Source organism: Paramormyrops kingsleyae, chromosome 8, assembly GCF_048594095.1.
Source record: "Paramormyrops kingsleyae isolate MSU_618 chromosome 8, PKINGS_0.4, whole genome shotgun sequence".
NCBI classification, from domain to species: Eukaryota; Metazoa; Chordata; class Actinopteri; order Osteoglossiformes; family Mormyridae; genus Paramormyrops; species Paramormyrops kingsleyae.
The window spans coordinates 36,348,356-36,370,574 of NC_132804.1; the positions used below are offsets into that span (position 1 = coordinate 36,348,356).

The 22,219-nt window shown below is 39.1% G+C and overlaps 2 protein-coding genes across 5 annotated transcripts; one reads left to right on the plus strand and one right to left on the minus strand.

Annotated features, from left to right (window-relative positions):
- The first annotated feature begins 379 nt into the window (after positions 1-379).
- On the plus strand, positions 380-4,635 carry ap5b1 (adaptor related protein complex 5 subunit beta 1). Of its 3 annotated transcripts, none has more exons than XM_023793791.2 (3): positions 380-696; positions 1,018-1,169; positions 1,750-4,635. In XM_023793791.2, exons 2-3 carry the CDS (start codon positions 1,020-1,022, stop codon positions 4,366-4,368), a joined length of 2,769 nt encoding a protein of 922 aa, XP_023649559.1. In that variant the 5' UTR covers positions 380-696; positions 1,018-1,019; the 3' UTR covers positions 4,369-4,635. The 3 variants fall into 3 exon arrangements, with proteins under 3 accessions (XP_023649559.1, XP_023649558.1, XP_023649556.1); XM_023793790.2 differs by having other exon boundaries at positions 381-935; XM_023793788.2 differs by having other exon boundaries at positions 381-1,169.
- Positions 4,436-17,006, minus strand: c8h1orf50 (chromosome 8 C1orf50 homolog). Of its 2 annotated transcripts, XM_023793792.2 has the most exons (5): positions 16,807-17,005; positions 6,658-6,773; positions 6,296-6,382; positions 5,930-6,061; positions 4,436-5,419 (listed from the first exon to the last, which is right to left on the minus strand). In XM_023793792.2, exons 1-5 carry the CDS (start codon positions 16,853-16,855, stop codon positions 5,237-5,239), a joined length of 567 nt encoding a protein of 188 aa, XP_023649560.1. In that variant the 5' UTR covers positions 16,856-17,005; the 3' UTR covers positions 4,436-5,236. The 2 variants fall into 2 exon arrangements, with proteins under 2 accessions (XP_023649560.1, XP_023649561.1); XM_023793793.1 differs by lacking the exon at positions 6,296-6,382 and having other exon boundaries at positions 16,807-17,006.
- Positions 17,007-22,219: the final 5,213 nt, after the last annotated feature.

Here is a 22,219-nt window from a genome sequence, read left to right on the forward strand (position 1 = left end):
AATTGCATTTAAAAAAAAGGGTGTACATATTCTTTCTCATTTACAAAAGATTCTTCAGGGCCTTATATAAACTGATAGTTTTTACAGGTTTTCGGTTTTTTTTAAGTCCATCCAACGTGCTAAAATAAAATTTCCAATTCCAACTTAAACTGGCATATATTAGGCTTCTTTGAGGATCATTTGCATTTGTGAACATAAAATTTACCATATAAAATAAACAGATTTAAAATAAAAACATAATTACCATTTAAGTTGTTTTTCCCATAATAGAATAGGATATCTTTCCTATCTAAATTTTTTTTACAGCCAGACAATGTCAATCTCAATCCAAAAGTATCTGACATGTAAACAATCATAAAACAAGTGCACACAAAAGGAACAAAGATCAGATATTTCATTTCTGTATTTCTTTAACTGTGTGTTTGTGGGATAGATTATGTGTAAAATTTTAAATTGAATTTCTTTTACTTTATTAGTTACACAATATTTATTGCTTAAAGTCCATGACATATTCCAATTGATATTTTCAAACTGGGAATTCCAAAAGAATTTAGATCGTAAGGTAATAGGGTTATGCAGTAATATTGTGATAAATTTATTATTCCATTTCCTGTCTTTTGTGTTACGCTCCACAGCAGCTGCAGCTAGACTCTCTTGGCACAGTGACGACACCGCCGTCTCAAAATCGGAAGTCTGGTAATATTGTAAATGAAAAAATCCAAACCGGAAGAGTTTTCAAAAGGTCGCTTTGGTCGTATGATCCGGTTCTTCAGGGAATGAGGAAGTGAGAGAAGCGGGATAGAAGTTAGAATAGTCTGTATACACGAAATACGTTTTAGTGAAATTTACTTGCATGGGGATAGATGGCAGATCTTCAACAAAGCATTTAAATTAAAATATATATTTTGCTAACAGCGCAATCGGTAAAGGGGAAAGTGAGTGCACCGTTTTGTAAAAGCAAAATATAGCTACTTTAAAGCTGCAGATATGTAATCGAAAACACTTTAACTTTTTCAGTAATGGCGAACGTGATTCCAGTAACCTGGTCTCGAAGAATCCCTGCTTTCTTGCTCAGCCCATCTCAGTTCTTGTCCAGTACGACATCAGAGAGCTTTCTAGAAGAACTTCTGCATGAACTGAGGGATGACAGGACCAACGAAAGCACAAAGGTGTGTTTAAGTCACGGCTATCTCGATGCTTCTACTAACATATAATTATATACTTGAACCACGTTTCTTTAACAAGGTCAGCGTTTTCAAGTTATTCATATTTTAAATGAGCTATGTGATTTCAGAGATGTAAGAAGTAGGGTGCACTTTAAATTGTACTAATTCTAGTTATATATTTTTAGGTGAAATAAATATTAAGATTAATTTATTTAAAAATGCATATCACATTATTGCTGTGGTGATCTGGAACTCAAATAGGAAAACCTGGGGGTATGATAGAATACATGCCGGACTCCACAAGGGTCTGATGTAAGCACCTACAAAGTCACGTTAATATAGTGGATGAAATCCAGGAAGAAAAGTGGTCCAAAACAGGGAAACAAATTTTGCACGCAGACTAAATATGAAATTCTGGAGGTGGGAGACAATAATGCTACCTAGTGAACATTAATACTGACTTCAATTAATTATAATTCATATTTGCTACTAGGATATTTTAATAGCTGTTGTGTAAATTGAATGATTGGAAGTTTGGATGCATATTCTACTGTCACTTGTGACATTTATCATCTTGTTGCAGATCTTCTTACTGTCACCACTGTTAGAGTACCCCACTGTACTTTGTCCAACCCCAGCAGCAGCAGAAGAAACAGCTTTGGAACTCCTAGCCATTTTCAATCAAGTTCCTCACAAGTCATTCCACTTTAAGGGCCAGCTCATGGTAGCTATTACAAGTGTTTTGCTGTGCACATCTTGCATGAATAGTGAGGTGGAGGTGGCCAAGAGCTTTCTTGACATGGTGTTTCAGATGATCCAGGACACCAATGATCACAAAAATGGGCAACAGTTTTTGTCTGCCAGGTTGATTGCCTGTGACTGCCTCCGGGAAATAGAGACTTGTTTTCCAGGATTTCTTTCTCAAAAGTTAGAAATACTTAGTCTCTTAAAACAGCAAGAGACCACACCGCTACACCAAGAGTACAGTCTTTTATATACATTGGGCCTGAAGAATGCTATTCATCACTTGTGTCTGCAAAAAGGAGTAACAGATGCTGAATTGAAAAGGACATTAAGTGGAAATGATACTTTTGTTTGGAATGCTTTTGAAACTGTCCTTGCCCGTTTACCAGTGAACTTCATGGAGAATATTCCTGTATTACAGACAAGCACTGACAACAAAGAGCTTAAGTCTGTTGTATCCTTGCTGTTAGAGGAGTCCTACCTGCTAACCCCTGTTTCTCAGGCTGTTTTACTCAGAGAGCTTATTGAAATTGTAGCCATGGTGCAAGCCCTCTCCCCAGCCATGTTCAAGTCTCAGCTCCTGCGTCTTTTTGGTACTAAGGAAATCACTCTGCTACATGCTACACTACTGATGAAGAGCACCTTCACAGATAGCCTGTTCACTACTGAGGATGAGATTTTCTTCCTAAAGCGACTGGTGGGCATGGCTCAGCATCCATTAGTAAACATTCAGCAAAAACTGTTTTATGTCGACTGTATACTTAATTTTCCAGAAAATCGGCCGATTTCTGGCAATGGAGAAGAAAGCCTGCCAGTACTAGTGACACCTCGCTTGGCTGCATCCTTGCTGCCCACTGTGTTTAACGACAGCAAGACTATGCTTTCTAGGTTGCGTCTTCTCAGCTTAGTGTACATGGAAGCAGATGAGAGCGATGACAAAGGTGTTGGCTACTTGTTCAGTCATCTGATGACTCTGTACAAAGTTGTGGACAATAATAGCAAGAGAGAGATGACAGTTACATATTTTAGAGCAACTTTTATATTTCTCAGCTATTTTTACCATAATCTGAAATTTATTGATAACCTGACAAATAACATTTGTGAGCTTTATTCAAGACACTTTTACCTTGCACCAAATCTGATCAATCTAATTGATAAAATCCAAGAATGTTTGGAAGAGTCTGGGTGGCCTATCCAGCTACTGAAAACTTTACAGAGACTGATTGTGGAATTACCTCTGCCACTCATGACCCTTACAAACCTAAAATGGCATCTCAAAATACTGAGTCGAGTGTCCAGGGAAAGTCAGATTCCCCCAAGGGCCTCACTCTGTTTTCTGCTCAGTGTCCTCATTAACTCAAGCCTTTGCAAAACAGGTGGCTGGAAGATGGGCAATGCAGTGCTCATTGTGTGCCGTAATTTACTCCAACACCCTAGCTTGCATCAGGTATTCAGTGAGCTAGCTGATCTCCTGCAGTACTTGATGTATAACTATGAAGACACAGATATTCAAGACCATGCAAGATTCTATTACACATTGTTGAATAATCTATCTCAAGAAAAGCTATCTGGGGTCTTGGCAAAAGGACCAGATGTGGAGAGGTCTGCTAAAACACGTTCCCTCTCCTCTATGGTGCCAGAGAGTGATGGACTGTCCAACTCTCTGACTGTATACCAAACAAAAAATAGAATCCTAAAACTCACAAGAGTCCAAAACATCAGGACACAGACAGTGATGCAGAAATCAAAGTCAGAGGGCCATGGAGATTGTCTGACAACTTATGAGGGAGAGTATGTCAGCACTGGATTTGTTTCCAAGATGATCCTGGAATACCATCTGATACATGTAGGTGATGTAAATGCTCTGTACAACAAACTCTTTAGTATCTGTCTACATTTTGACCTGACAGACTCCTGTTATGAAAAAGTGAGTGATATTAACATTCCATGCCTGTTCAAAAGCAGGAAGCCACCTGTGGTGCGGCTTGCACTACAGCCTCGACAGCCATACCCCACCCACCTTCATGTCTGTGCTGTGTTCAGTACAGATGACGGGATGTCCTGGTATACTCAGTTGGACGATTTACTTGTATCTTTCTCAGATTTATTTGTACCCTTGCCTGTCCCAGTGAACTGGACCCAAGAGTCCCAAGAACAGCTCTTTGACCATCTCTGGAACTCCATGTGTCAAGATAATTTCAGTCTAAAAGCCTCCAGTTTGTTTTGTTTTGATCTTGGAGGTCGGCAAATTTCTGACCTTGTTGAGGAGAACTTCAATCCCTACCTAATCTCTAAGCAACCTGAAAAAAAGTGTTACAAAGTCCTCTTTTACCTTCCCCCTCAATATCATCTGTTGCTAAAAATTGTAAATACAGAAGATGCAGTTAAAGTTCATATTGCTACTGACAACTGGGAACTTTTGCCTTTCATAAACAATTACCTAAAAACAGTTACCTAAATAAATCAACCTGCAATCTGCAGCCTAGTCTAATTGTTTAAGAAGAAGATAAAAATAGCAGAGGGTATATTTTTAAAACACTTTTAATGCTTCTTATTTATGTATACATTGATTTCTTCCCTACATTAGAAATTAATGCCTTTCTGGATTTATTGTGGGTGTGTATTATTGTGAGTTTTGTTATGGAATATCTTAGGATATGTTTGACTGTCATCAGTAACACCAATAACATGATATTGTTTAATAATAAATTTGAATTGCAAAATATGTTGGTAGAGTCTCTATTTGATTACAGAAAAAAAGTCTACAAAATCCATTGCACAAGGTAGGCGTCATGCCAAATGGTAAAGACCCACATCTGACAACCATCATTTTCCATCTACTCATATTAGATCAGGGATTTAGTGACACCCTGTCAGTTAATATGATGATACTCAGCAAAATTTTCGGATTGTCCTCGTCAAAAATATTACTAGGCTTGGAAGGGGTTCTGATGACACATCCTGTATTTAAAATATGTGCATTATATACACTAAATGAGAAAGTTAGGTATTCAATTAGATTTAAAACCAATTACTTCAGTGTAGTGATTTGATAAACATGATGCACTTTTGGGCTGCAAGAGTGCAGCAACCTACATTTGACAATTTCTCTGTCATCTATAATGTTTTCAAAATAAGGAAATAATTTTTCTTTTTCAAATGCAGCTAATCCAACAAATTACAGCAAAATGGCACAAAAGTAGTAAAACGTGGTGTCACATTGCATAGTAATGTAAAATCTTAAGCAGTGATTTGAGATGATTTAGACGTTTTCAAATAAATTCCTTTGCATTAGCTTACGACAGTATAATATACTGTTTCCAAATTTAATTGAAGAAACCTTCAAATTGGGGCTCAGTAAAAGGAAGAGCAGTTTTCTTGCTCAGCAGCTTGTCCATTATGCTGTTTTCATAATCTTTTTTTTCAACCTCCTCCAGTGGTGTCCAGGACATATCATGTTGAAGCTTGTAGGCACCAAGAAATTTGTGTGGGCAACTGGAACCCCATTCCTGAGAAGGAATTGAGAAGGAAAAAAAACACTCAAATATTTTGAAAGGTACTCATAAGAATGTTAAGTTCAGATTTCAGATCCAGCTTATCTACTAATATTGTGGGGTGGCTGTTAGAAGTCTTTATGTAAATAAAACAATTGCAATATATTATCATACTATCAGTCACCACAACAGGACCACACTTTGTGAATCAAGGGCAATACAATCATAGAGACAGTCATTCAGTTGTTGCTTGAAGAATAAGATGAATAAATGAGTCTAGATTTGCTGCAATCATATATAAGAGGCTACAAATTAATCTTGATGCAATCATGTAATTAAGAGAGCCATTTACTCATTTTCTTCATGCTAATTATGGCCTAAGCATTTTTTAAGTCTAACCTAAATACATTTAAGTGTACACATGAAACAACAACTGTAAGCCAATCCAAACGCAACATGAATATTAGTAATTTCAACAGTGCATTTTGTAGTAAATTTTGTCATTGATAATTTTTTCCCCTTTACCTTAGGAGACAGAATGGAAAAATATCGCTGTCCAGACTCTCGCATGTATAAGTAATACATGTTTCCAGGTTTTTTGACCATGTTACATGCTACATGGTGGAGTTCAGCATCCATTTTTGCATTTTCCAAAACCTACATTAACAAGAAGTTCCACAAAGATCACCATGTATCATTTTAAAGAATACAATTACATGTAGGTCAGGACATATGTCAAATTTAAAATCACTGTAATATTACATGTCACCAGGGGTCATTCTAGGGTCAGATGATATCTGGCCCAGAAACCAACACACATCATAACATGGTGATGACAATTATAAATGTGATCATGAAAAAGAAGAATTTGGACTTTGTTAATCTCCTTACCCTTCTTGCTTGTTCCTGTAGGTATCTAATTTGATCTGCAATAACTGTTAACTTGTTGCAGGCATTTGCCCTAATAAACTCATTTCCCTGTAAAACCAAGCCATTAATTTACATTGTTTTACATTGTGCAGTGGATTTAGGTTTATATAGAGGTGTTGTCATAGCAGAATATTATTTAACATATGTCTTATTTAACAGTACAATGTAAAAGTCTGCAGACTTCTGTTATTAAGCTTTAACTGCAGTAATAATTCCAAATTTTACATGGGAAAAACCACTTCATAGGAAGCAAAAACTGCCATCCCAGAAGACTTTATGAGCATGTTCAACATATAGGATATAAAGATATAATTATGTGTTACCTTCTGTACTTGCTGTGCCAGCATAACAAGGTCCATGGGATCTCCAATGCGGTGGGACTGATATGAACTTACCAACTCCAAACCATGAGGAGTGCTTGTGGACTCCACCAAGGTCACTATCAGAGACACAGACAGAGAGAGTGTTACGTGGGCGCCCCCCTAGCTGGTTGGATAGATGGATGGATAGATAGGTAGATGGATGGATAACATTATTAATCCCTCTGGAAGGTTCCTCCATGAAATTCAGTTTCTAGTAGCAACATACAACATACATGGGTCCTCAGCAATTAGGATCCTGCGAGCTGGATCATCCTCAGGGAAATGCGCCACATGGCCGTAGTGCCGTAACTGACACTCCCTCACAATGCAGGTAATGTGCCTCATTCGGGACTCCTCTAGCAACCACTCATTGGACACAAATTCAAAACAGCGGTACTCAATGATTCTCTGAAGAGACACAGTACAGGAGTCCAGTCTTCGTCTCAGCTCATTGGATAGTGTCCATGTCTCACAGCCATACAGCAAGACAGGGAGCACCAGGACTCTAAAGACATGGACCTTTGTCCTCTTGCAAAGATATCGGGAGCACCACACACCCCTTTCCAGCGACCTTATGACTCCCCATGGTCTTCCAATCCATCTGCTGACTTCACAGGAAATGTCACCAGAGACATGAATGTTGCTGCAGAGGTAGGTAAATCCCTCGACAAGGTCGGCATTTCCCAGCAGACAGACACACTACTGATGGTTGTGCATAAGAAGTCATTAAATGCCTGGATCTTGGTCTTTATCCAGGACACCCACAATCCCAGACAGAGCCTCCGATCAGAGCCTCCATTGACTACGCTAAGATCACAGCATCAGGACGTGGATCACTAGACCACAGATGGTGTGTCACCTGCTCACAGATTCATCTAAAAAACACCTCCTTATCTGCCTCTCACAGCTATTCTTCTCAGTTCCTGTACAGACTGGAGTTGCCACCAATTTGTGTGCTGCGACTCCTCTCGATAATATCCAGGGTGCCCTGCGTGATGAAGCACCTCCTTCTGGGAACACTGGCAACACCAACACAACTCTTGGAAATCTTCAGGGTCTTACAACCGAAGGTCTCCCACATCACATTTGAGTCAGCATCACACCCAAGTCTTGAAGTTCTTCACGCAAATTGCGTGCAAACTCATCAAAAACATCTTGATCTTGGAGTCTGGCTAAGTCCAGCCTTGTTCTCCTAGTAGATGGTAGCCTACTGGATCTAAGCTGAATCTTCAGAGTAGCAACAACAAGTGAGTGGTAAAAATTCACAAACTGGGCACTTCTGTAGACTCTGCAGTTCTGCAGGAGCCTCCAGCGTCTACACACAAGGATGTGATCAGGGCATCCCGAACATGGGCTGGCAAACCATTCCACGATATAGGGGCCCTGTAGCAGAATGCTATACCGCCAAATGTTGCTTTATTTATGTGTGGAACAACAAGGAAACCTGCGTTCTGTGATCTGAGTGGATGATGTGGCCTTTGAACTTGAAGTAATTGTTACGCAGGCAGGTGTTACACCTTTAAGTGCCTTATATGTAAGTATGAGAACTCTGAAGTCAGTCCTGAATATATCAGGATGCCAGTGCAGGGAACTAAGAGCAGGGGTTATGTGTTGAAACTTCCTGCTCCTGATGACAATTTTAGCTGCTGCATTTAGAATATACTGCAAGGTGTTTAACATGCAGTGCTTTCTCCCAGATAACAGAGCATCACAGTAGTCTAACCTACTGTACACAAAGGCACATATCAATTTCTCAGTGCCTTGAATAGTGAGGAATCGTCTTAGTTTGGCAATGTTACGTAGCTGTAGAAAGCATACCTTCGATACTGTATCTACATGTGATTTGAATGAGAGGCTTGTATCTAAGATTATGCCTAGGTTATGGGCTGAGCTGCTAAGGGGAAAACTCAGTCCCTTGGAGGGGAGTGCAGATATTATAGCATTCCTATCTGCAGACTTGCCTCCAAACAACAATTCTTTTTGTGGCACAATGTGTGGTAGAGCAGGATGTGACTCAATTTAAGCTACGAAGTTACATACCCTGTGCAAATTTGTTGTACATTGTACATTCCTTATAAATCCATGAGTGAAGGACAGAGTCTGGCCATTTAGTGTGAATATTGACATCATGAATATCATTTGTTCAGTGCCACAAATTACCTTGACATTGCACACAGAAAAATGTAACTTTGATGTGGAATAAAATGTTCTGACACTACCTGCACAATAAAGTTGTCTATTCCCATTATCTCCTGCATTCATTAGTGATGGGAATGTGACTTCCATCTATACCAGGGATTGGCAACCCACGGCTCATGAGCGGCTCTTTGAGCATGAGACTGCGGCTCTTCTCTTAACAGTAGACGCATTCACATGTTAATGTCTCAACATATTATGATAATATTTTCGTAAATATTATTTATTTATGGGTTAATATTATTATTTTTCATTTAGATATTTCTTTAGCTATATGTGAATGAGGCGGCCTGTCGTACGCTTCTGTGATGTATTAACTGCATAATTTACATCTTCCTCAAAGTCATTCTCTACGACGAGATTACATCTCCGGTCAAATGGTATACTTTCCAGAGATTTCTTCAGTGTCTGAGATTCAATGTAGGCTTCAAAGTTTATTGGGATTCCTAAATCTTTCATTTACAGTGGTACCTCAGTTCTCGAACTCATTATAACTCGAATTTCTTAAAAGCCGAACCAACCAGTTCGAAGAGAAATTACCTAGAACTCGATCTGAATCTCAGAAGTCGAACAGTGAACGTCTATCTAAGATAACTTGTACGCACAGGGAAATGAGTCACGCAGCATGTCTCTCAGCGGAAACAAAAGGTAACGCTTCGGTCTCAGCCTCGAATTCCCTGTGATAGCATCGTGCATGTTTACACTAGCTGAATACATATACAGTGGTACCTCGGTTCTCGAACTCACTAGAACTTGAATTTCTTGAAAGTCGAACAAACCAGTTTCACCTAGAACTTGATCTGAATATCAGAAGTCGAACCGTGAACGCTGACCTAATATAAATTGTACACGCCAGGAAATGAGTCATACTACAATGTAATTCTTACTTGAATGCCTTCTTCACAGACTGGACGATTAACCAAATAAAGCAGTGCAACATTACAGTAACTAGCAATAAATAAACCACTAACTTACGTGTACTATTAGAGCATTTATGTCATTTATTTAAACTTTATTTTACCAGGTAAATTAACTGAAAACCAGTTCTCACTGCTTTACATGATATTCGGGAGAAATAGCAGATTACGCATCGGAACTGCCTGGGATACAAACGTCATGCGTTTAGCTAAACTCTTCAGCCAATATGGGCAAAGGTGTGTTGTCACGGAGGCAGTTCCTGTTTGTGCAGCTGGGTGAGAGGTCGCAATGCATCTAACCGTAATGCATTGCGTCAGGATCAGAACGCGTTGCTTTAAGCCAGCGCTGTAAGCAAGTCGAACGCACCCAATGACCGGACTGGGGAAACAAACTGAAACGCGGACGAAATGCAGAGGACTAATGACAAAAACCAGAAACAGCTGATCACACGGGGATTCCACACGGGGTTAACGAGGGGGCGTGGCACACGGAAGGAGCGGACGATCGGGGCAGGACAGGGGTAATGTTGGGATAAGATCTTTATCGTTTTGGAAGCCATTAAGAAAAAAATGCTCTTCTTGTTTTATCCTGTTCATTTTGTGTTTAAATGCTTAAAAAAAACAAAAAAAAAAAAACAAACATATTTAGGTGTAATTTTGGGGGGCCGGGAACCAATTAATTGGTTTTCCATTATTTCTTATGGGAAAAATTCGATCAGAACTCGAACTTTTTAGGATTGGATCCGGAGTCCGGAACGGATTAAGTTCGAGAACTGAGGTACCACTGTATTTAGACAGTAAAATACATCTAGACAATGATAGACAGTAACAGTAATTATATTATTATATAATAAAATACATTTAAAAATAAAGATTTCTTATTCATTATTTTAATATTAATAATAAACCATTAATACATTTAATTATAATAATATTGTAGTGCCGAGCGGGGACGGAACGGAGACAAAGGTGCAGACGTCAGGGTATCGGGGAATACAGGGTTAATTTACAGGTAATGCAGGCAAAACGCAGACGGACAATACAATGACCGGACTGGGGAAACAAACTGAAACGCGGGAGAAATACAGTGGACTAATAACAACAACCAGAAACAACTGATCACACAGGGATTCCACACGGGGTTAACGAGGGGGCATGGCACACAGAAGGAGCGGACGATCAGGGTAGGACACATTGTTTGGATACATTTATTTTCTTACTTTACAAATTACTGTTTTGATAAATGTGCTTAGATGTATTTAGTACAATATATGCTCTTCTTGTTTTATCCTGTTCATTTTGTGTTTAAATGCTAAAAAAAAAAGAAAAAAAAAACATATTTAGGTGTAATTTTTGGGGGCCGGGAACCAATTAATTGGTTTTCCATTATTTCTTATGGGGAAAATTTGATCAGAACCAAGTTCTGAACGGATTAAGTTAAAGTTCTGAGGTACCACTATACTTTTTGTAGTAAATCGTCACCACGCCTTCCCAGGTCTTCATAAAATTATTATATTTTCTCCAATTTACATATTATAGCCAGCTTAGTTCAGAGTGGTGAGCACATTTTGCACTGCTTGGTCAGCACCTTTACAAGTAGTGAAGTGAAGAGTGAAGGCCAAACGACTGCAGAGCCAAAAGAACTTTACTCAAGAAAGAAGGGGTGAGGGTGAAGATTATCGCTACAGAACTGAACAATATTGTGATATTAGTCACCTTTGCGCTGTTACACGTCTGAGTGATTTAAAATTGAGAGCCCCCCGAAATTGTTTTTCTTTATTTTTTTGTAAGTACTTGAAGTTTTGTTTTTGTGTTAAATACATATATACCGATATCACATTAAAAACCGTATCTCAAACCCTTTTCTCTATCCATTGCAGCTGTTTGTAAATCTTGGGTCAGGATAAAATTGCTCTTTGCTAAAGGTTTCTGACCTCTGATCTAGACATTTAATGGTATTAGTGAATCCTGCAATATTTGGAAAATTATATTTGTTCATTGTTATAAGTATTCAACATTTCTGAAATAAACGGCAAACTTGCAATTTGGTGAAACTATCTATTAATTATTCTATCAGGTTTATGTGTGGGAAAAATTACAAAAATATGCAATAGCCTTTTGAGTGCTAAGCAGATAGCTCAACGTGCCATTGCTTTGCCATTGTGTTCACCATCATCTATATTATACAGTGCTCACAAAAAGTTTTGGGACGCTTGCTTAATTCAGTTAAAATATTGCAAATGTGTTGGCATTATAACAAAGTCATTACTTCATTTGTTTACAAAAATATAGAATCTTGCAGTAAGACGAAGCAGAGGGCAATACATAAAGTTTGTAAAGATGAGTGTAAATCCACGGTGTGTGATGTATGAAATGAGATGATTTAAATATCCATTTTCAGCAAGTTAAACTTCCGCTTCTGTGCTGACCGTGTCATGAAGAAATGGCATAACAAATGAAACTGCCGAACAATGCAGATGCAGCTACAACTCCACCAACTCTAATTTCTGTCAGCTAAACATGCTTGAGTAGGTTTGGTTCACAGTATTTGTCGGTACAGTAATTGGGTAATGCTCAGTCTAATCACACTTTCAGGAATGAAAACTGATCAGGTTTATGCTAATTCAGTATTGCATGCTAGACCCACTTCTGGAATACTCCATCAATGATAGTAATTAGATTTGGAGCTGTCGGAATTGAAAGCATTTGCATTCCCTGGACAGACCTGTCACTTCGTCTGGCCTTATAATCTGTACTCATCCCACATTCACCAACTAGCTTAATTTCTAGAAGTACTGGATGGATGGCCTGGAAATATGAAAGTTAATATGTGTTTTTACCAGAATGCTCTGGATGCTTGTTGTGATACATTGGTCTGGAAGTATACTTATTCATTTACTTCATATTTTGTTTATAAGAAAATTTGCACAATCTTTCCCCACCAATTAGAAGAGCAAACATTGTGGTCTGAGTGCATGGTAATGCTATTTCTCCGGCAACCATGGATCACTCCACGTGACAAATGTCACTGAATGAAAACACAGCAGCTTAAAGAAAACATTACTACAAGCCTTTCTTACACATTCTCCCCACATTAACATAAAAAGTAACATGATTAAATTCTCCCACAATAAATTTTGCAGAGTTCCCCATGATACATTTCACTGACTGGCGACGACACTGCTACGAACAGAATTTGCTGAACAGGGAGGCTAGCTACCAAAAGTCAATATAAACTTTATTACAGAATATTCTTATATTCTTATGTTCTTATCAGGGCTGTGGAGTCGGAGTCGAGGAGTCGGAGTCGGAGACAATTTTGGGTACCTGGAGTCGGAGTCGGCAAAAAGTTAACCGACTCCGACTCCTACTAAATTTAAATGGGAATTAAAAAAGTAAGTTGAAATGTCCCAATTCACAAACAGTCATAATGAACTACTTCTCTGCTGTAAGAATAAAGCCCAAAGCATGCAGTGCACAATGTTACCACAAAACGAACATGTCAAGTAACCATGAAGCATGCTTTTCATTGACTGTATGCGTCACTATATGGGATGTAATGCACAGGTAAGGTGCGGCACCGCTTTCCATTGTGTCGTGTTCCACTGTTACAGGGAACTGTGAACCTAGCCTAAAGCCCCCCTTACATTTACAGATGCACTGCCGATTTTTCGGCCGTTCAACGAGTCATCACGCGTCAAACGCCGGAAAAATCATCTGGTGTGTTCTCAGCTCCGTCGGCTCCGCTATGCGCTAGTGAAAACCTTGTTTTCATTGTGTTTGTCTTTAATCTGGCATTATAGTAGAGTGTTGGCTTCCTAGCCAGTAGTCCTGTGGTGAAATGACATGTATGTTGCCTTCCTTTCCTTCAATGGATGTAGAAAATACATTAGCATAGTATATACATACAGAGGAGTCGGAGTCGGGGAGTCGGAAGATTTAGAAACTGAGGAGTCGGAGTCGGAGCATTTATCTACCGACTCCACAGCCCTGGTTCTTATTCAGAAAATCATCTTGCGTCCTACAGTTTTAAGACAGTATGTACAAATCAAAGTATGTTTAACTTTTGGCTTTCATTTAGAGTATGCCAATTAATTTCCCCAAAACAAGAAGAAATAGTACTGAACAAGTAATTTTATCTTGACTGATGACCCTGTTACCTGTGACACCCCTACTACCTGTGACTTCCTTCTGGCCTACCTGCCCTACTTTTTGTGATGTCTCTCCTGCCTTTCCTGCTAATGTATCACCGTTCATCCTGCTGCCAGATGCAGCACCATCACCTGCCTGCCCTCCATATTTAGACAAAAATTTTAAAATTTGGACTGTGTAAATTAGGATTTTGCATCTTGTTCATTTGATTTCCTCTGCCTACCCCTGGAATTCTGACTCCTCCTTTGAGTCTGGTTCCTCCCAAGGTTTCTTCCTACTGGAAAGTTTATTCTTGCCACTGTCACCTCTGGCTTGCTCACTAGGGGCTTTGGCCAGGGATAATATAAAGCACGTTGAAACTTTGTTGTGAAAATGCGCTATACAAATAAAATTAAATTGAATTGATGGCTGAACTCACGTTTTCAATGGTTAAACATGGTTAATCTCTATCCTTAACAGGCCTGTATTCAACTTGATAGCAACATGCTTTATTGATTCTAACCATATATTTTGCTCCATAGAAACATGTTTTATTGATTATTATTTAGCTTGGTGACATGTTTGCATAACCGGCATGATTTTAGTAATTATTACTGTGATAAATTTTAGGGATTGTGCTTATTTATTTATTTATTTATTTATTTATTAACAAACCTAATTGTATTACACCTAATCTACATTTTCAAAGACAAGCACTAGCTATAAATAATATAATGCTGAACAGATCTAAACATTTTTGTACATCCACACATTGCACAGGTTAAAGTCTTAGATTCTAAAAATTTAAAAATATTTGACAAAATTATGATTTAAAAACTTTTTCAATTCACTTACATTTGCTTTTCGTAGACTGTTTGTAGCCATGTTGCCTTCAGTGCCCTTTCGCATATCGTAATCCATGGTGTTTCAGCAGTATGCATGCCAGGCCACATGGTGGCTGTGGCTCACTACTCCCAACTAATGATGGGCAAAACAAAGCTTCATAAAACTTTTGCTGTATTTTCTGACCCCACTAGATGGCGATCTTTGTTTAAAAAAGGGGCTCAAAGCATGCCTGAAAGTATTGCAAGAGCACCATCTAGTGAGGTCATGAAGCTGCATTTGGCCATCACTACTCTGGACTCTCGGTATTCAACAAGTTAGTGAGTTCAGCATGTTCATGTAAAGCAGTTACTAGGCAATTTTCATGAGACTCATAAAACCCATAGAAGATATTTATGATATAATTTATTAAGGCGTTATTATTACCACTTCTTATTTGTAAGCCTGTACATTGTTTCTTTACATTATTATTACATTATTGCCCACTGGCATCACTGTTTAATTAACACACTGTTTATTTAATTAATTTTGTTTGTCGTAAATTACTAAATTTTGGAGTTATATTGACCTAATCCTTTTTTTCCAATTTGATAAATGTATTTTAGCATGTAATTTTAGTGAACGAAAAGCTTTTTAGGAACTCAATATTCACGTTGTAGCAGGACTAACTGTACATGGTTAGCAGGAATCAACTTGATGGAGTGTAATGATAATACACAAAACATGAAAAATGCAAAGGTGTGACAATGACTAACACTGATACTCCTCATGCTTCAGCAAAATCATCATTACGAACATGCCATTGAGAAGCTGAAAAAACAAAACAGAATGTTCTGGAGAAATGCAATCTATTTGGTTCCCAACAGTCAGCATCAACATAATGGCACCTATTATTAAGTATTTGTTTCTTAAAACTACTCTTCTTTAATCACATATACTGTTATTAGAGGAATTTCACTAAAAAATGTAAACATCAATTTAAGTGTTTCTGAAAACCACTCCGACCTAACAAGTACTGAAACTCACTTGTTAATCACAATGTACTTAAGTATTCTGAAGCTACATCATCAGGGACTGTCAACGGGTCTGCAGCAAAATGTTTCAATTGAGGGGGAAAAAACTACATATAGGCTATGTTTTTAAGTGACATCAGGGGCAAAAATAGCATCCATCCTTCCATTTTCTGTAACTGCTTATCACATTTGTGGTTGTTTTTTTTTTTTTGGAGGGAGGGGGGGGGGGTCTAGAGCCTATTCTGGAGGCCTTGGGTGCAAAGCAGGGAATAACCCAGAATGGGGCGCCAACTCATTTCAAGGCACACTCAAACACCATTCACACACACAAGCAGACCTATGGGCAATTTGGCAACTCCAGTTAACCTCAGCATGTTTTTGGACTGTGGGGGGAAACCGGACTACGCAGAGGAAACCCCAAGATGACACGGGGAGAACACGCAACACACTAATGGGAGACTCGAACCCAAGTTTTAATGTATTATAATTGCACTCGGATTTACAGCACAATTTCTAAAATATTACACAAAAAAAATGACAACGCCTCAAATCATAAACAAAATATATGGATTTCATAATTGATTATAGTCTGAAATTTTTTTTCGGTAAAAACTTCCTGCCGGCTTAATTATAACAACAAATATTGTGGTCAATTTTAAAATATTAGCACAGGTTAACCTTCAATAGTAAAAATCCCTCCATAATATAATTTTAAAACCTGCCAATTGTGACCATATTTACCGGTTTCGGTGGGTGATACAATGGCAAGTTATTTTTAGACTTATCTCTGTTCGATTACACAAAACTTCGTAAACATGCCGAACATGCAAATAGGAATCGATAATCAATTATTGTATAGAATAGCATCAAAAAGTCATATTTATACTAATTAAAATTTATTCAAGGCGCAAAACGGAGAATAAAAAAATTATCTAAAGTTTCACTGTGCACAATTCGTGGCTTTTCAAAGTACTTTCACTAATTCTTAAAACACCAATTTACAAACTTACCACTATTATTTATATTGGGTTGATCTGGAGAACTATTCGTATTTTCCATTTGCTTTTCAAAAAATACCTTTTTAAATTTGAGATATAGATCCAGTTTCTGGTGAGCGAAAATTATACCTAAACAGTCTTGTCACTAACTGACTGGCAGCTTCTGTCGGATTTTTAGCTCGCACGTCTGCGCATACGTGCGCCGCATTACACTTTACGGCGTCGCCCAAAGAGCAACTATCGGACGTCATTGGCCGCGCATGCGCGCTGGCGCTACCCTTACATGTATCTGCGCGTCCGCCATATTGAAGCAGTCGAGAGTCTAGTAAACAAATATAATAATGAATATTGTATGGGGCGTTATTTAGGTCTTTATTAACATGCTCCTTCAGCATATAGACATTCTCGCTTTGCGTGAGAAAGCCGGGTGAAGAAGTACTTGGTGAACATTCACATGCTGAATGAATTTACGCTTGCTGTAATGTGAAACAAGCGTACTCGGGATGAAATCATTTTGCATCGATGTTACGTTGTGCTTTCGGAAGGTGCAGTAGCAAGGGTTCGGATTTACGTCGTCATGGAAACAGTTTCGCGCAGCTACAAAAAAGTCACAGCAGCCATCTGCGATCGATGGAGGAGACACCGAGCAGAAGGTACGGTATGGTGCTGTCCTGCTGTAACGTATATTTAGATAGGGTGACCAGATAATCCATGTCAGGGAGGACACTTTGAGCTACTTCGGGTTTTACAAACTACTTTCTAATTGAAAGGCTCCTGTGCTCGGCTAAATAGTTCAGCTCTTCTTGTGCTTTGACTGGTTTGTTTCCTTGACTGAAAGACTCATCCAGCTGTTTCACATTAGCATTAGTGACACATGCATGATTATAGGAGACTGACCAATCAGCACACAGCAAGAGCTCATTGCTCAAGTGAAATGCGGGTCCTTTTAATTGAAATGGTAATTTACAATTCCTGTCCTAGCTCAGAGTGTCCTCCCTGACATGGATTATCTGGTCACCCTAATTTAGAAGAAAAAAAATTCGTTGTCGGTCGACTTCGTATTCTAACTTTTTATGACTTGGTGGTTTATAACACATTTCTGTTATATATTTGTGTGACATTGATTGCTACAAAAAGTACAATTCAGGTGGATTATACAGCCATTTAGTTAGATACAGTATATAGTTAGGGTATAGTTAAGGTAAGTAATTGTGAAATATATCAGATTTAATAAAAATAAAATATGATGGTGCTTATTTATAGGAGGACTTGCTATTTTTTACAGATAATTTAATAACAAGTAGCATTACAGAATGTTTACGTCATTTTGTTTTTTAGTAATGGTAATTCTGCAAATATCGAGACCGCCAGACTACTGCAGCAGGCTACGGAAGAGGATTAGGGCCACCATGAAAATATTATTTGAATTCTGACTTTAATGTCAAAATTCTGACTTTTTTCTCAGAATTATGACTTTTTTCTCAGAATTCTGAGATTAAAGTCAGAATTCTGAGTTTAGAAAAAAAATCAGAATTTTGACATTAAAGTCAGAATTCTGAGAAAATTCAGTATTCTGACATTAAAGTGCAGTAGAGAATTCCCTCAACGAACATTCAGACGCAAAGAGCATTGTTTATCATGCACATACACAACAGTTAGATCTAAATAATAGATGTTTTATTGTTTATTTGTTCCTTTTTTGTTTGCATGATATTCTGCTATCACTAAGGAAACACATAAACGTGGATGAAGTAGTTTGATTTAACATAAACCGTAAAAACATCTGAGATAGAACTGTACGAGGAATGAGGAGGCCAAATTTCTCAGTGAATAAAAAAATAAATGTAAAATTCACAGACGATGCTGGTACTTCTAAAGGGTGTGGATATGGGAGGACCAATGCCTGAGTTTTTTAACTCGGGCTATTACACATAAGACTGAGTGCAATGTTCTCAGGCCCAGAGAATGAGCGGGTCTTATCTTGTCACGCACCATGTTTGTATTGTGGACATAAAGATTGACAGATTGTATTTTGATAACCTTCAATGACAGAATGATTCTATAATATTTTGAATGTCCTTTACTTTCATTGGTAGCATTAAGAGACAACAGTTACTTTTATGCAGAGCAGTTAATGGAGAGATTACCTGCTAGATACAGAGTATATTATATAATTTTCTTGAGAATTTCTTGTTAAATATATTGCCTTGCTGTGCACTACAAGCCTTACTATATATTATATAATATGTGCACAAAAGGCTGTAAGTGTGATGATGATCTACTCTAGATATCTGTATACATTGTAATCTTTTGTTTGTTTGTTTCAGTGGGAATTAGTGATGTCACACTAGAGGACATCCTGATCTTTGGTACAGGAAGTGACTCTATCCCCTGCTGTTGGCTTTGACCTTCATCCTGCAGTCCAGTCTCTACATGATTCATCCCAAGTCAATACATGTGCTGATATCCTTAAGATGCCATGCAAATTCTCCTATTGTTTTAAAATGATGTGAGAGGGATATAGGGCTCTTGAAGGAACAATCAGGCATGCTTAGGTTCACTCAAAAACACTTTAATAAGTAATACAAAATAACCTTGTATTAACATCAATACCAAGCTATCGTATCGAAAGCAATGCAAAATAACCTCGTACCACAAGGGATATGAAATAGTATATATATTATAGTTGATTTATTAAAGGTGCAATACGGATTAAGTTCGAGAACCACTGTATATACAGTGGTTCTCGAACTTAATCCGTTCCGGACTCTGGATCGAATCCTAAAAAGTTCGAGTTCTGATCGAATTTTTCCCATAAGACATAATGGAAAACCAATTAATTGATTCCCGGCCCCCCAAAATTACACCTTAGTATGTTTTTTTTTTTTTTTAGCATTTAAACACAAAATGAACAGGATAAAACAAGGAGAGCATTTTTTCCTTAATGGCTTCCAAAACGATAAAGATCTTATCCCAACATTTCCCCTGTCCTGCCCCGATCGTCCGCTCCTTCCGTGTGCCACGCCCCCCCGTTAACCTCGTGTGGGATCCCCATGTGATCAGCTTTTTCTGGTTGTTGTCATTAGTCCTCTGTATTTCGTCCGCGTTTCAGTTTAGAAATCTAGAAATTTGCTCTCAATGAAAACCACAGTGATGCCAAGTTCAGCTTTGTTTTCCATCTAATAGCTAATTGTCATGACGCGGGGCAAGCAAGCAGCGAAGGGAGTTAAGGAATTGTGGAATGAGGGATTTATTAGGAGGAAGATAGAGGCATACCGCTTTCGTCAAAATGACAGGTCGGGTCAAAGGTCACAAAGACCAAAGGGTTTGGGGTCACAGAGGTTACTGGGGGTGGGGCCAGGAGTAGTGGCCAATGTTGTTAATTATTTCCAGATGTTGCGGGTGGTTTTTAATTATTTATTGCGGTTATGTGAGAAGTTTGAAAATGGCATTTAGTGCGGAGACTGAAATGAAGCAGAAAATGGCTTAATGGCGTCTGGGTGCTTATGAATACAAGTGGGATTTGTCCGAATAGCCCGTATGTGCTATGAGGGTGATGGCTGGCTGGTTATCATGTGCTATCATGTGCTGAGCGGGCTGGTTACCTGATCGAGTGTGACCGTACGCTGGGTCTGCTGCTGTCGGAAGGTGAATGATGTCCCCGTCGGTCCGGAGCTTGGAAATGTTGTGGGTAAGGAATTCTACTACCCTCTGAGGCTGGCTGTGTCTGCAAAGGACTTGGACATTCTGAGAACGGTGTTGGAGCTGATCACGCTGTTGTACGAGTCTGAAAGAAACTGAGAGAGTTGGAGCGTAGAATGAGAGGAGGTGTGTCTGACGCTATCCTCCAATAAACGCTTTGCACCCCCCCTGTAGCAGTTTGGCTGTGTGTCTGTGTCTGTGAAAGTGGCAGGTTGGGGGAGCAGGGTAGTGTCTGACCCCTGCAGCAGTCTGTTTGTGTGTCTGTGAGAGTGGCTGGGAGGGGAGGGTAGTGTCTGACCCCTGCAACAGTCCAGGGAGTGAGAGTGACCCCCCTTTTTCTTTAATGCATGGTTATCTGAAGAAGCTTTAAAAAATATAAAAAGCTTTTTTGTTGAAGGTAAAGGTAGTTTTCACATACAGCTGTTATTTGCATCCCCGTAGGACATCCCGGTCAAACTGTATCAGTCTCTGTCCGTGCGCAATTACATATAAACATAGGCCACACATCAAATTGACATTTTGTCTTTCAGTGCATAAAAAGGTTTTTTGAAGTTGGAGGTAAAGCTGGGGACGAGTAGTTTTCCCATACACCTGTTATTTACACCCCACCATAGATCATCCCGGGTCGAGCGTAACGTCTGTCTGTGTCTGCGCATAACTAGGCTACAATCAGTAGATAAAAGAACATCAAACAGACAATCGATATAATTAAGAAACAAGATAATCCGAGGTAACCTAAAACTTGATATCACAACAGAACACTTGGGCCGGGTCTGAAAGTCCTTTATTGGGGTGAACCAAAGGGAAATCCAAGTCACAAGCAGGGTCAAAACCAGAATCCGTCCTATCCGTAATACAAAAGCCAATGGGGAATCCGTGATCGTTGTCGGGTCGGGTGCCGTTAAGTCGTAGAGCCGGGAGGTCCGTCCGAGGATGCAGACAGGGCACACAGGGAGAAGACACGAGGGTAGATCAGGGCTGTGGCGGACGGGATTAGGACGGGTCTGGAGGCGCGGGAAGCAGGAGCAGGGAGAGTCGGGCGGAGCAGAGCTGAAACAGAGACAAAAGAGACAGTCGCTCGGAAATTGCATGCTACAATACCTCGCACAGAATGATGGTCGTGCGGGGTATAAATAATGACGGTGGGCGTGGTGTAGCGAAGGGGGCGTGGCTGTGATCGCTCGCAGCCGCTGGTATGACACTTGACACGCTGTATTTCTCATTAAAGAATCCTAAGAAAATTTACAAGTTTGTCTTTCCGCGCATAACTACTCCTAAAAGGAACACAACCAGCCGCAGATATTTATTATGGTGAGTGGTCACCGTATCGGTTCCCCCCCCCCCCTTCTGTAAAGAAACAGAAGTACCCCCAAGTATCATCTACGGCCTTACCCCACTTGAAAAAGAAAAAAAGAAAACTACACGGGACTTCCATAGAGAGAGTATATTATTTGTTTTATGATAAACGCTATACATTAGAGCCCGACCGATAAAGGATTTTGAAGGCCGATACCGATACAAATATTTGTTGGTTTTAAAATCCGATATTCCGATATATCGGCCTACACTCACCTAAAGGATTATTAGGAACACCTGCTCAATTTCTCATTAATGCAATTATCTAATCAACCAATCACATGGCAGTTGCTTCAATGCATTTAGGGGTGTGGTCCTGGTCAAGACAATCTCCTGAACTCCAAACTGAATGTCAGAATGGGAAAGA

What these genes read in the sequence shown, in the direction of transcription:
- ap5b1 (XM_023793791.2), top strand. Translation starts at nt 1,020, where the DNA reads ATGGCGAACGTGATTCCAGTAACCTGGTCTCGAAGAATCCCTGCTTTC. An exon ending in GGACCAACGAAAGCACAAAG is followed by an intron (nt 1,170 to 1,749) that starts GTGTGTTTAAGT and finishes ATCTTGTTGCAG; the next exon opens with ATCTTCTTACTGTCACCACT.
- c8h1orf50 (XM_023793792.2), bottom strand. Translation starts at nt 16,855, where the DNA reads ATGGAAAATACGAATAGTTCTCCAGATCAACCCAATATAAATAATAGT. An exon ending in TGGCACAGCAAGTACAGAAG is followed by an intron (nt 6,383 to 6,657) that starts GTAACACATAAT and finishes TTGGTTTTACAG; the next exon opens with GGAAATGAGTTTATTAGGGC. An exon ending in TACAGGAACAAGCAAGAAGG is followed by an intron (nt 6,062 to 6,295) that starts GTAAGGAGATTA and finishes TTGTTAATGTAG; the next exon opens with GTTTTGGAAAATGCAAAAAT.